This window comes from Dunckerocampus dactyliophorus, chromosome 12 (genome assembly GCF_027744805.1).
Source record: "Dunckerocampus dactyliophorus isolate RoL2022-P2 chromosome 12, RoL_Ddac_1.1, whole genome shotgun sequence".
NCBI classification, from domain to species: domain Eukaryota; kingdom Metazoa; phylum Chordata; class Actinopteri; order Syngnathiformes; family Syngnathidae; genus Dunckerocampus; species Dunckerocampus dactyliophorus.
Window position 1 is genome coordinate 3,120,220 of NC_072830.1, and position 13,650 is coordinate 3,133,869.

Consider the following 13,650-nt stretch of genomic DNA (forward strand, 5'->3'; position numbering starts at 1 on the left):
ACCCCTCTGTGCTTGAGGGTAAAGGTGGAGGAAGGCATATTTCCGTCGCCTTGGCAATGAAACTCAATGGAGTCCCCCTCCTTAATTTTGCCCTTTGGCGACTCCACCCACACGTGGACAGCAGTGGACGGGTCTGAAATGACAATAACAAGATGAAGGCTCATCATGTCCGACACTGTTCTAAGGCCTAACACCGATAGCAAAGCCACCAATGGATTAAAGACGTCTAAAGCTTGGCTTAGCGAGGCTCACAGTAGACGGTGACGTTAATGGTGTTGGTCTCGATCATTCTGGTCCCTCCGGGGACGAGATAGGTGACCTCGCAGTAGAACAGAGCGTCTTTGTCCTCCTTGGTCACCTTCATGCTCAGCTCGCTCCTCACTGAGAACAGACCGCTGGACTCGATGGTGATGCTGGGCACCACCTTGATCACTGCGCCGCGCACAAACGCAAAAGTGTAAGCGGCGCGACGTCAAACATCAGACGCATTCGTTGTTGATCACCGTCTGCCGTCTCACCGTCGTCGGCTCTTCTTAGCGGAGCGTTGTTTCGGTACCATGTGATGTTTGGCTTGGGGAAGCCGTTTTTCACCTCGCACGTGCCGATCTGGAAAAGAACGACGTGTGTATTTAGTTCACAGTTTATTACATCAACAGCAATGATGAATAAGTAGCAGGAATTGAATACATTCTACAACAGGGGTCACCAACGTTTGTTCTTGTGAGAGCTACTGTACTTTTAGAAAATGAAAATGGCCATTTTTGTAGAAATGATTTTCATACCTTATTTCAACCCAAACAAAGCAAATATGCTTGTTTTACCAAAACATTCGCAAAATGCTGGCATCCACAACTCACATTTTATGTTTCAGAATACATTTCTTTGTGGTGTTCTCACATTATTAACTGAAAACCTGAATGAAAAGCAGGCCTGCGGGCACCTCATGTGGTCGTGGGGGGCTACCTGGTGCCCGCGGGCACTGTTTTGGTGACCCCTGTACAACACGTCCAGGTTGGACGTCCATGTATTAGAACAGCGGTTCTCACATGGTTCTCAACCTGGGACCCACATTTCCCAAGGGTCATTAAGTCACCAGCCACATTTTTATTTTTATATATTTAAAAGAAAATGTTCCACTTTTATTGAAGTCATTTTTATTTTTATGTTCATTATTATACAGTCTTCCCTACAGATTCTTAAAATAGCCCACAATAAGCGGAATCCGCGAAGTAGCCAACTGTATTTGTGTCCAATGATTCTATATGTTTAAAGGCTGTAAAAGCCCTCACCATACACTTGATACACTTTTCTCAGACAGACATTAACATTTTCTCACATTTCTCTCTTGTTTAAACACTATCGAAAAAGTTCAAACCTCCGTTTGACTTGTAATGATCAACCTACAAGGTTGGACACCAAGAAATGATTAAGTCACACACGCGTATTTCACTCCTCTGACCACGCCTTTTCGTCCTGGCGCCGTTCCGCTGTACTGTAGCGTTTTTGTGTCCTTGTTAAAACATATTGCTGCAGTACTCCCCCTGTGGCAGTGCTCCGCCTCAAACTGAAGATTCATTTACAGTGTTCCCTCGCTCTAGCACGGTTCACCGGACATTTTTTAGTTCAATTTTAGTGCTTTTTTTTTTACTGCGTATGAACGCTGTTACAATCCGAGCCTGGCCCTTTAAGAAGAATTGCAAGAATTGCTCTCTCGTCTGTCTGCACCGCCCATTGTTTTCTGCGTCCTGATTGGCTGTAGACCATTGTCAATCAATCTCCTTTGTGCCGCCCTGCTGTGTCTCCAGTGTCATCGCTAGCTTGCTTTCTTGCTTGCTAGCTTGCAGCCTTTGAATGTTTGCAAGTTTCTCCCTGACAAAACCCACAATGTCGACTAAACTAACTTTCTGCGCCAAAAAGGCAGAGGAGGACGCTAACTTCTGGACATTCTGAAAGAATGTAGAAGTTACACGGCTGTAGGGCAAGCTAGCAAGAAAGCTAGCGATGACACAGGAGACACGGCATGGCGGCACGAAGGAGACTGATTGACAATAGTCAACGTTATATGATGTTATATATAACACCTGCCTTGCAATTATGGCGTGCTTCCAGCTAACCCCCGTCCTCTTTAGGTAAATAAACACCCCGGCTACAATTAGAGCATTTCTGATGAACTCCTTGTGTACCTTTGATACGTCTTCATTGATGGAGATCCCCATCTGGAAGCCTTCTATAGTTGGGGAGTCTGGTTTTTCTGTGCGAGATGAAAGAAGCGCGTCAGGGCCTGAGGGATACAAGATGAACATCTCGTCGCTTACCAAACACCAACAGCTTGGTGCGTCCCTCGCTGACCCCGTCAGTTAGACTCTTGATGAGGCAGATGAACTCCAGCTGGTCTCTCACCTGCACGTCCGTGATGGTCAACACCACTTCTCCAGTGGCCGCGGTGACGTTCACCGTGATGCGCTCCGTAAACGGCGTGCCTCGGTCCACCACCTTCATGGTGGCGTCCTCATAGTAGATCTTCTGCTTCTCCCCTGTCCTCAACACCTGGATGATGGACCACATTGCATAGGTGCATGCTTTCAACATTTACAGTCGGTCAGGGGTGTCCAAAGTCTGGCATGCGGCCAGTTGCAGCCCGCTGCTCATTTGATTTATTGGCCCGTATCCCATCAGAGCAATTAGAAACAACAGTGGAACCCACTTAGTGTCTCAGGTACATCGTACGCTGTACTTGAGTACCATCTAATGGTTCAAACGTGAATTACACCTCTCGTGACAATGAATGTTTGGACACCTCTGGTTTAGGTTGTACGTGGGAGACTGCGGACAACTCACGTAGAACCACTGGATGGTGACGCCCCCGATGCCGTCGTCTGAGCTGAACATGCAGGTGATCTGAGCCGTGTCCCCTCTGAATACCTCCACCCTGTCCTCCATGTTCACCTCCACCAGCGCCCATGCTGAGAGACACACACAACACGACACCAGATGCTTGTCATCATGGCTGAAACGTGATGAAACGCAAAAAAAGAAGCGAGAGATGCTATGACAAGAATGAGGCGCCCACCCGCGTCCACATGAATATGTTGCATTCCTCTGTGTCACCCTCTGGCGGGAAGAAAGGCTCAATTTACAGGCTGCATAGTGCCCCCACTGTTCCCTTCCCGACTGCCTCTGGGGGAACTCTGGTTTTCCCCGACGTGACGCATCCTTCAAATGCGCGCGACAGGCCCCCAGTTTGTCAACAGATGGTCAGATTTGTAGAATTTGGGTTAATTTTGGTGGTGAATGGGACTTTTCGTGTGGTGGAACCCAGCATCTGAGGCTGGGTAGGAAGTGTCCATCTTTCTCAACTACCTTAAGTGCTCTAATTCACTAAAGCGCGGCCCGGGGGTCATTCATTCAAAAAAAAAAAAAAACAGCAAAAATTGAAAGAAGTTGAACAAGAATAAAGTTGAAATATTAAGAGAATTAAGTCATAATATTAAGAGAAAAAACGAGATCAAGTTGAAATATTATAACAAAAAAAATCATAATATGAGAAACAAACAAGACAAAGAGAAAACATTTTGGAAAATTAGGTTCGGAAAATGTTATAATATTACCATAATAAAAGAAAAATATCATTAGATGAAGTCACAATATTTAAATAATAAAGTTTATACTAATGATACGCTTTATCACCAATAACACAAAGCTGAGACGCAGGATATTTTTTTCTTTAAATATAAAACACCTCAGCATATCTACACTCTGGGTTGGTTCGAAAAATGTAAAAGTGGTCCCCGCATCCTTTTCAGTATGCAGTCTTCTGCTCTAATTACAGCCGCAGAGTTGACTTACTTAAAGCACAAAGAGGATGGAGAATTCATTTCTCAAATGGGAAAGCTCATCATATACAGCATAAAGAAAGTGAAAAGGGAAACATAGGTCAATTGAGAACAAATCCTCATTTACGATGATGATGATGTGTACAGCCGCCAGTGTGTTTTCACACGAGAGACCCTGGCAATTATTTGGTTTCGCAGATCATGTGACTATAGGAGGTTAATTGAATGGAGGCCTCAAAATCTCCTTCTTCCGTGCAAATGGAACAGCCTGGTGGGCGTGGCTAGTATGTGACATTTTTCCACTGGTCTGGTGGGTCACTCACAATTGAACCCTCTAAACTCTGCCTAGCAACAAATGGCCAGGTTACGACATAGTATAAAAATAATAATAAAGTAATATTATAAAAAAAAGCTGTAATGCACGTGAATAGTGTTGCAATACTGCGTAAAAAAAACAAACAAGAAAATAGAAATATTACAAAACAAAAAAAACATAATGGGAGGGTGGGGTGAACTGTCGGGGGGAGGGGCGTGAGAGGCAGGGAGTACTTTCATTATTAGTGCACACCTGCCAACATGTATGAATTTGTTGTACTGGGCATGCAATTTGACTCTTGAATACGCTTGTGTGCTTCACAGCTCTCCATTTTGTTGCATTTTCCCGGTTTCAGTTTCGAGTTCGGCCTGTACAGTACAGATAAATAAATAGATATCATCAGTTTCTCAGTAGTATTCAAATTGGGTGAGCGTGAAAATATTTCTCTCCGCTTGGGGGGCCATGACAGAAAATAATTGATAACCACTGCTCTAGGGATGTTCGATAATATCGGCGCACCAATATTATCGGCTCAATATTGGCATAAAAATGTAAAATGGGTCAATATCAGTATGTGGATTTTTCCCTATAATGACGCTGATAATGAACATAATGCTATGGGCTCCCATAATTGCTGGCGCGCAAAAGATGACCTCATCAAACCGCCTCTCAAGCGTGTAAAAAAACGTGGGTGGCTAATAGCAAGCTAGCTCGCGCCTTCCATCCATCCATTTTCTAAATATGCTGCCTATCCTCACTAGTAGGAATGTTACAATTCCTGGAAGTAAGCGACTCGCAATTTGGAGAGTCTGTGGGGACGTCCGTGAAAATGGTGCTTTTCTTTTGATATTGGGTGTATTTTCATTGGTATACGTGTGTTAGGTACATTGCTTTTCCTCTTCAGTTTCATATCGGATTTACACTGAGTGTTGGACCACCTCGACTCATACGAGTGCTTTGAATGTTAAATCCAACTTAAAGGTTATCGTCAAAAAAGCCAATATCGGACATCCATGCTTCTCTTAAAAAATGTTATTGACTTTTTTTTAAATACGATATTTCTAATAAACCTAAATAAGATTAGTTTTTTTGTCTCAATGTGGCCCAAATATGTATTCCCTTCACCCAAACAACATTTGACTTAAAAGAAGTTTTTGGTGTGCAATTTATGACGGAAACGTTTGTGTTTACGTGTGAAGCTGAGGCAGCCTCCGGTATGTTTGATCACTTCTGGCTGTGCTCGCTTGGAGCAAGGTTTTGTTTCGAAAACAAACCTTCATCAAGGCCGGTGTTTCAAGAAAAAGTACTGTTAAAACTCATAAAGTTACACTTGTATTACTGTGAACATGTATTCAACATGAAATACGGTTGTATAATGAAAATAGTAACCTGGTAGATGTTAATCACAGGAAGTGAACAAACCGTCAGTAACTGCTGAGACATGGGGAAGGGGTAGAATAATATAAAATACTTCTTTTGGGACATGTTGAATTGTGTGATTTAACACAACGAAGCATGTTTGAAATAAACTAAACCGTTACCTCTACCATGACCAAAGTCTAGCTCTAGAGTGGCGTAAAAAATAAATGCTACGACAGTACACCCCCTCCCTCCATTATCGCCTCCCCACCTGCATGTGGCTCTGCTGTGTGTTGCCGATGAGGCCCTAATGGAGCTGGACTGCTGCGCTCCTGTTAAAGAAATCCAATTTAGACTCCCCATCGTAGACATTTCCTGCCCATTAGCCGTGGAAGGACAACGCTGACTCACCCCCCCACCCCCCCACCTGATACATCTTACATCGTAAGCCTTATTCGTGGGAGACGTGATGCGTTCAATGTCACTTGTACTTTTATGTGCAGTGCATCAAGCGAGTGGCCTGCAATCAATGGTGTTTAATGATGAGATGATGACAGCAGCATACTCTCATACTGATGCTCCTGTCTCTGCTCCTGCTCGCGAGCTCATTTTCACATATTTCCCCTGAAGAGACCTCAAAATAAATTGAATTTGTGCTTTGGAATACACGCTAGAATACAAGTCATACAGCCATTCTCACTATTTTATAGTCACTGGACAAGTGATCAATGACTTATGGACAATTAGTGGCTAAATCCCACGCGTGCCCCTGCAAAAAATGTTTTGCTTGATGGCGGCCGTGTTTTAAATGTTTAATATTTAACGTTTTAAAGACAACAGTCAATTAGTCCCCTAAAGGTGTGTGCCAACACCCGAAAGCTCCAGTGAGTGTTTTTTGATGAGGTCAGTGAGAGCATTGAGGGTGCATGGGAGTTTGCCCAACCAGTCTACATGTGTTTTGTGGACTTGGAGAAGGAGTGTGAATGACTTGGGAGTTAATTTAGCTGTAATTTAGGTATAAGCTCCCACTTACACCAAAACTCGACTTACTCAGTCTAGGAACGGAACTCGTACATAACCCGAGGACCACCTGATGATATAAAATCCTCAAAATTGCAAAAGGAGACACCATTTTGGCCCACTTTGGGATCTCAAGTACTGCTTTAATACAAAAAAGTATGAACATGATCCAAAAGCTAACCTGTGTGCTGCACACAGTGAAATCTCTTCGTTGCCCTTAAAAGTAAGCAAAAGACCCCCACGTACACTCGGCAAGTTAAACAAGAAACAGGTTGCAAGTCGTGAGACATATATCAGGCTGTGCTGTGACAGGTGGATGAGATGAGATTGTGGCTTGTTCAAAGGCTTCAATCTGTTTGGAGTTACTACGGCACTCCTCTCACGTCTGGCAGCACGCCCAAAACAAAGATGGCCGCCTCTGAGAGCCCTGAAGCTGGCGTTCCAACAAAGACAGCACTGAGTTATGTACTATTATTCCTTCACACTACATACTCTGCAGTGAGTGCTGAGGGCACACTACAGTATATCTAAGATTTGATGTGTTATCTCCCCAAATAGTCACTTTTCTCATTGTCATTCTAATTACTAATTATGAACACTGACTTATGCAGCCCGACATGAATAAACACAGTACTGTGCAGGGTTTCCCCTAGGATTTTTGGAAGCTGTGGTGGTGGGCTGCATGGGACAGCCGCCGCTTTGCCATGCCGCTGCTGCGTCTGCATTTTTTTTTTTTTTAGGACAAATAGCAATTTTTGTATGACTTATTTATTTATTAACTTATTTCACTTTTTCCAACAGCTAGCAGAATATGAACCACAGACATTTTTATGGCGTGGCAGCTTTTATTTTGTAATGGCGTTTCCATGTAGTGGAAACCCTGCTGTGTTAATCAGTAAATACAGCAGTACAACAAATACTGCACAATTAGCAGGATTGCACAAAACTTCATGAAGTTGTAATGTATGGTCTAAGGGTGAGGTTTTGCATCTGAATAAATGCGCAAATTTAGCGATTCATTTCCACACTTTCGCTTCCAGGAACCAGGAAGTAGCATGCTGACAGACGGACAGAATCCTTGGCAGAGGCCCTGGAGGAGGTTGGCACACCACTGAATAACATACTAGCTGCTGTACAGTATTTTCTGAAATAATGGCCCTTTATATCAAAACAATACATATATTAAAAGTAAGCATCTTCAAGTATAAAAGTGGCTAAATTAATTAAAATGCTAATGTAAGGCATTCAGAAGATGCATTCAAAGATGCGATGATATGTGGTATTCTACACTGGTGAGTAGCTGTTAGTGATGTTACACTGATATGCAGAAACAAGAAGTATAAAAGGAACAACGGGGAACTCTTCCAATGCTAACATGTGTGATCTACATTATGTCATATGTTCCCTTATTATGCCTGCTGTGTTGGGTAATATGAGTGTAAAGGTGGCTGTGGGGCTGTTACTTCATGTCTAGAGGGCTCTGATGATATTAAAAAACGTCTTTAGAAGGCTATAGACAGGTTTTCTTTGCTTTAACTACAAAAATATTCCATTTATAAATAAGAAATTCACTGGTCACGGTCAGGTCAACAAGTAGTTGAAAGCTCATTGTTTTAAGATATGTAGTGAAGCCTTTTTAAAATGTATTTATTTATTTTTTTACAAAGCTGTCCGAGGGAGGTGGCTTTATCTCACGAGGGGCGGTTCAGAGGTTCCTTCAACTTCAAAAGCGATCGTTTGTTTGAGCGCCTCTTCTCATAAAAGTGAATAAAACGAGTGAGGGAGATGATAGACTTTTCTCACACTTGCCGCTAATAAGCAGGTTGGAGGGACACATACTGTATTACTGTACACATTGTTTTTTATACATTTTTCTCCATACAGCCTTTTTTCACTCTAAACTGGGGCACTGAAAAGTAGGCAAGAGCCTCGCCAGCCTCCAGCTCCATGGCTGTAATGCACCCCCCATGCTGTTCACCTTGTTAATGTTATCTTCTTCTACCAAGGAAGGTGCTATACTAATATTTACATGCCGGTACCGCATTGTTAGTTTCCATTAAATTAAGGCATGAGAGTGCAAGTATAACGTGTGCGTGTTTGGTGGTGAACTTAGCAGGTGATGGTTAGTCATTACATTGGACCACACAAGGGAGTGTAATCATCTTAAAAATAACCAGGGTCTTCTTCCACTGCCATGCGCGTCACTCGGCACCAGACCTAACGCGAGGGCTCCACGAGATGTTTCCAGTCCCGTCGCATCTAAGAATAACAATGGCCTATCAAGCTTGTTTGCTTACATGACACAGCAACATGACAGCGCGCTGACCCGACTGGCTCCAGGAATAGAAGGCCACCGCAATGGGACATGAGACATGGAGGGAAAGGAGCATGGGAAATGGTTGCCTCTGTGCACATGTACTGCTGCTCAGGCAGAATGCGGAGTTAACATGTCAACAGAAGAACATGGAAAGATGGAGATAAAAACAAAAGAGAAGGTGTTGAGTCAATGGAAGAGAGGTCGTGGTCTTTGGCCTTCATCCCACCGATGCCTCACTGGCGCACTTGCAGTATCTGGAGGAGAGTCGGAAATGTTGATAGGGCTGCATGCCACTTCCCTACAAGTCTTTAACTCTCCCAAGTCTTGTAGAAAGTGTTCCCAGAAGAGTAGACACTAGAGATGTCCCGATCGGCTGCCGATCCGCTGTATTTTGAAGATCTGCCACGAGATCGGGTGTTTGGAACTTTGGGCCACACTCCAACACGGTAGGTGCGATGATGCTCCTCAAAGCTGGTTGCCACTCTTCGACTCCCGCCACCCGCAAGAAGAAGAAAAGGCAACACCACCATGCAGACACGTCCGCGGTGTATCGTGGTGAAGTCACTTTCACGTTGGACGTCGGATATTTGGCTCCGTAGCTACAGCTCTAGTTCCCCCTCACTGTGCCCGGACTGCTGGCACGGGAAGTGCCGCTCTAACCTCTGGTTGTTTATGCTAGGGGCCGTCAATAAATTACTATTGCATTGAAGAGAGTTTCTTAAAAAAATGTCATATATTCAAAATCACACCACAAATTGATCGATAACCATGTTAAATGATTAGTCCTGCGCTACAAGTATTTTGCACTCCCATTTTTTCCAATTTGATCTTTTATTGGAAGGACTTTTATTGGATCTTTTATTGGATTAGGGACCTGACAGAAGTTTGTTCCAAAAGCCAAACAACATTAAAAAAGTAAATTCAGCAATACTTTGGTTGCATTATTTTCAAGGCTTTGAAGAGCTATTTTCATAACTATATTCAATTCCACAAACTCATGTTTGCAGCAAAACCTTATTATTAAAAAAAAAAAAAGGATCGGTATCGGATCCACAAGACTATAAAAAAAATTGTATTGGATCGGCTCGGAAGCCAAAAAACGTGAATTGGTACATCCCTAGTAGACACTATTACAGTCTAATGAGCGGGTGTCCCAATAGTTTTGCAAGTACTAGTACTGCGATACCTTGGTTTTTGTTAATTAATGACTTTTTAAATTATTTATTTATTTATTCCAGACAGTCAGACAAAAACGGAAACAAATGAAAACCAAAGCAATTTTCCCTGGAGGAAATAATATAAATCCAATTAATCCTTTCCAGGCACCCAAAAATGTTAACAAAAATCAATTTTCGAGTGAGTACTTCTAGTTTTACATGCAGAAAACAATGCACAATAATAATACATGAAAAATGAAATAGCTAAATGAACACCAAAGACAAAAACAGCTTCTCAGCATCTTCCATCATTTGCGACCTCTCTTTTGGTCACACCTTTACCCCTTTCGTAGCATTAGCATCCTCGGTTTCTTCTTTTTTCGGCAGGCCATGCGGACGCCATCTTCCTACTTTGCCTTGTTTACTCCACTTTTCAAATCAAATCAATAAAAATGTATTTATAAATCATGTTTCATGCATATAAAATGAGAGCTTCTCTCATGTGGGCTCTTTCATTGTCACAGATGACAGTTTTCATTGTTGTAGTGCAGCAGAAGCTGTGGAGATAACAGACTATGCCATAGTTTTAGCCCCTGACGCCCTCCCTCTGCCACAACAGGAGCCCCACTTAGCTTTGGTCCACCCCACTTGGCGTAATGGCCCACAAGAATGTTATGGGAAAGTCTTGAAGTGATAGACACTAAAGGCCTTGTCGCACGTTCATCAATCACATTAAAGCTGTGACGCACCCCTGGGGTATTTTAACACACACACACACACACACAGAACCAGCCTGTTCTATGTTGCTGCTCAAATATTCATTAAAGTCATAAATATACATGATTTACGGTGGACATTCATTGTCGACACTGAAGTCTTTCACTCTCACGAGTTGAGAGTTTAAGGGTATGTTAACATAACAAGGACCTCATAGAAACAACAAGACTGAAAATATCGTAATACGCATTCCAGGCCAGGAGTTGGCATTGGTGCACACACACAACAACACGGCTATGGTCCGACATTGTTGTTTTGTTTGTAACTTTCTCACCATGCTCATGTTTTAGGGATGGACAACCGAAACGTTCAAAATCCGTGAACGGCCCCTGAGAGGCCTTGGCATCTTTGAGGCACACATCAGATGCTGTCGTGGTCTGCAGAGTGCATGTGGCTTGCGTAAAGTCCCCCTGACAACCAGCCTTGTTGTTTGTGTTTGTCTGCACTGAAGGAGCAAGAGAGCGAGGACTCACAAATAGAATCTTGTAACTGGACTCTGGCCTGGGCCGGAGCAGGGGAACTTACTGTAATTCCCACCCACTGTGGAAGTTAGCTTTGTAGGGTTAGTTAAAAAACACCCTTAACACCCCTCACATCTCAGCAGCCGTTTTTACTACCGTACGAGTCAACACGCAGCCGTTATTGTCAGAATAGCCGGTTGACGCAAGTCAATCGCAAGATAATCACGGCCTGGGGGAGGTGGGTCCATTGAGGTGAACATGAATTCGAACATGTGCTGGGACGCCAGGTGTTGCCAATGAGCTCTCTGGAGGCGCCACGGGCCTATCAGTGGGCCTATCATCAGGGGCTGCATGAGTGCTGCCGACACCGGGGAGCTGTGCTTCATTGAATTCCAAGATGTGCTGTGACATTCCGAAGCACAGCATGATCTCTGTGGTGGAGGAAAGTCAGCAGGAATAGCAGGAAGTAGACGCAGGCAGATGTGGCGTTCAGGTGCTATGTATTTCCTTGTGATGGACGCAAGCAGCTGCAGCACACAGGAAGCGAGCCGCACATTCCCATGATTCCGCTGCAAAAAGCAGGTCAGTTTGTCGCACCAACCTGTCGGACGTTTTCCTTATACGTGCCGTGAGTATCCACTGAACATGCCACCAGGATAAACCATTTCCTAAAGGCGGCGGGGAGGGAGGATGCAAAGAATGTAAATAGAGAGGAGATGATCAGAGCGGACCACACATCGGGACAGAAAGGGAGGAGGGAAGCGGGTTCCCTCTCTGGTTTCGACAAGAGATCCGACTCTGTATTGGGTTTCAGCAAACCACGTGCTGTGGAGATCTAGCTGGTGCTGGATTTTGGCTCGGTTCTCAGGCGGCCAGACTCCAGTCTGTCTATCAGGGTGACATCAGGGGAGGGGGGTCACAACTGTTACAGCAGCACGGCAATCAGTGTTGTCACAATGCTGAATTTATGGCTTCCACACGTCTGCCCGCATTTTCTCATAGCAAAGCGCTGACAGTCACAGCCTGTGGAAGCTAAGGGGCTATCCACATGGAAACGTTTTCAGGTCAAAACAGCCAAGTATTTTATGATTTCCGCCTCTCATCCACACGGGAACGGCCTTCTGGGTGACCAGTCAAGCTACATCCATTTCGCAATTACTGGGCAAAATGGGCCAATGGTGTATTGCATCAATAACTGTAAGGATGGAAATTTTATTCACTAACCCAAATAGCACACACTCTATGCTGGTAAAATAACTGGAAAAGGTCAAAAAACGGAATTTGAAAAAATTGAAATGGGAAAAAATGGAATTTGTGGAAAAAATGATTTCATACTGATTTCATACAGTAAGGCCCTAAACAGGCACAACAATCCCTAACACAGCCTACTGGTTGCGGTCGTAACCCACACCAAGCGAAAACACAACTCTTCAACTCGGACGTCACTTCCTGTCCGCCCCCACTCAGCTCCCCTACCACCGAACACATTAACAACAACACCCACATAAGCACAAGTCTTATTTACGTCCTAAATGTTTTATTTTCTCTTTTTACATCTACTATATTGGGTAATAGGAGTGTAAAGGTGACTGTAGGGGTGTTATTTAATGTCTAGAGGGCTCTAGTAATGTTTAAAACTGTATTTAGAAGGTCGTAAACAGGTTTTCTACGCTCTAGCTACAAAAATATTAGTTAGCCATACATAAATGTATAAATGTATGCTCTAACAATGCAAATAATCACTTTATTAATACTGAATTGTACTTCGGAAATTCACTTCTCGCAATTGAGTCTGGAATCAATTAAATGATATGCAGACCAAGGGACTGTTTCCCATTTGGTGCGCATCTGTACTGTTTCTTGCAAAGTACTGTCGCCAACTCCTGGTCTGGCATGGATATGACAGCTTTTTTATGTTGTGTTTGTTAGTGTCGTCATGCGAGATAAAACGCGGTGGCTTTTGGAGGCCACGAGAAGGCCTTCAGCCACAGGCTACCTGACCTGAAGCTAATCCCTGTTAGATAAGCAGCTCTTTGGTCTTCCTCTGAAGCTCTTCTGTCTGTTTGGCATCCAACAACAAGACCCACTATCCTCTACCTCCAACTTAAGAGCTTGTACCCCCCCCCCCCCCCCCCCCCCCCCCCCCCCCCCCCCCCCCCCCCCCCACACACACACACACACACACAAATGTCAAGCGAATGCCTTCTGGCATGATGTGAGAAATTCCCACGTACGGCTCCACGACTCCCTCAACATTAAGAAAACATTGATAACAAATCTATTTTGACTCACGTTTGAATGCGTGTGTGTGATTGCATCTCAGTGTGGGCCACTTCCTCCTTACGCCTTGCCCCTGAGATGGCACAAACGCCCCCTCCATCCTCTTTCCCACGTCCCCAAAACTACAGAA

General features: G+C 43.9%; 1 protein-coding gene across 4 annotated transcripts in view; it reads right to left on the reverse strand.

The window, feature by feature from the left end:
• mcamb (melanoma cell adhesion molecule b) overlaps window positions 1-13,650 on the reverse strand; it is a 49,310-nt gene that overhangs the window by 12,998 nt on the left and 22,662 nt on the right. For all 4 annotated transcript variants that reach the window (XM_054794729.1, XM_054794731.1, XM_054794730.1 and 1 more), the window contains exons 2-7: window positions 2,839-2,963; window positions 2,316-2,547; window positions 2,184-2,251; window positions 519-606; window positions 253-432; window positions 3-133 (exon numbers count right to left, since the gene is read on the reverse strand). In XM_054794729.1, coding sequence (XP_054650704.1) covers window positions 3-133; window positions 253-432; window positions 519-606; window positions 2,184-2,251; window positions 2,316-2,547; window positions 2,839-2,963 — 824 coding nt within the window. The remainder of the gene's footprint in view (window positions 1-2; window positions 134-252; window positions 433-518; window positions 607-2,183; window positions 2,252-2,315; window positions 2,548-2,838; window positions 2,964-13,650) is intronic.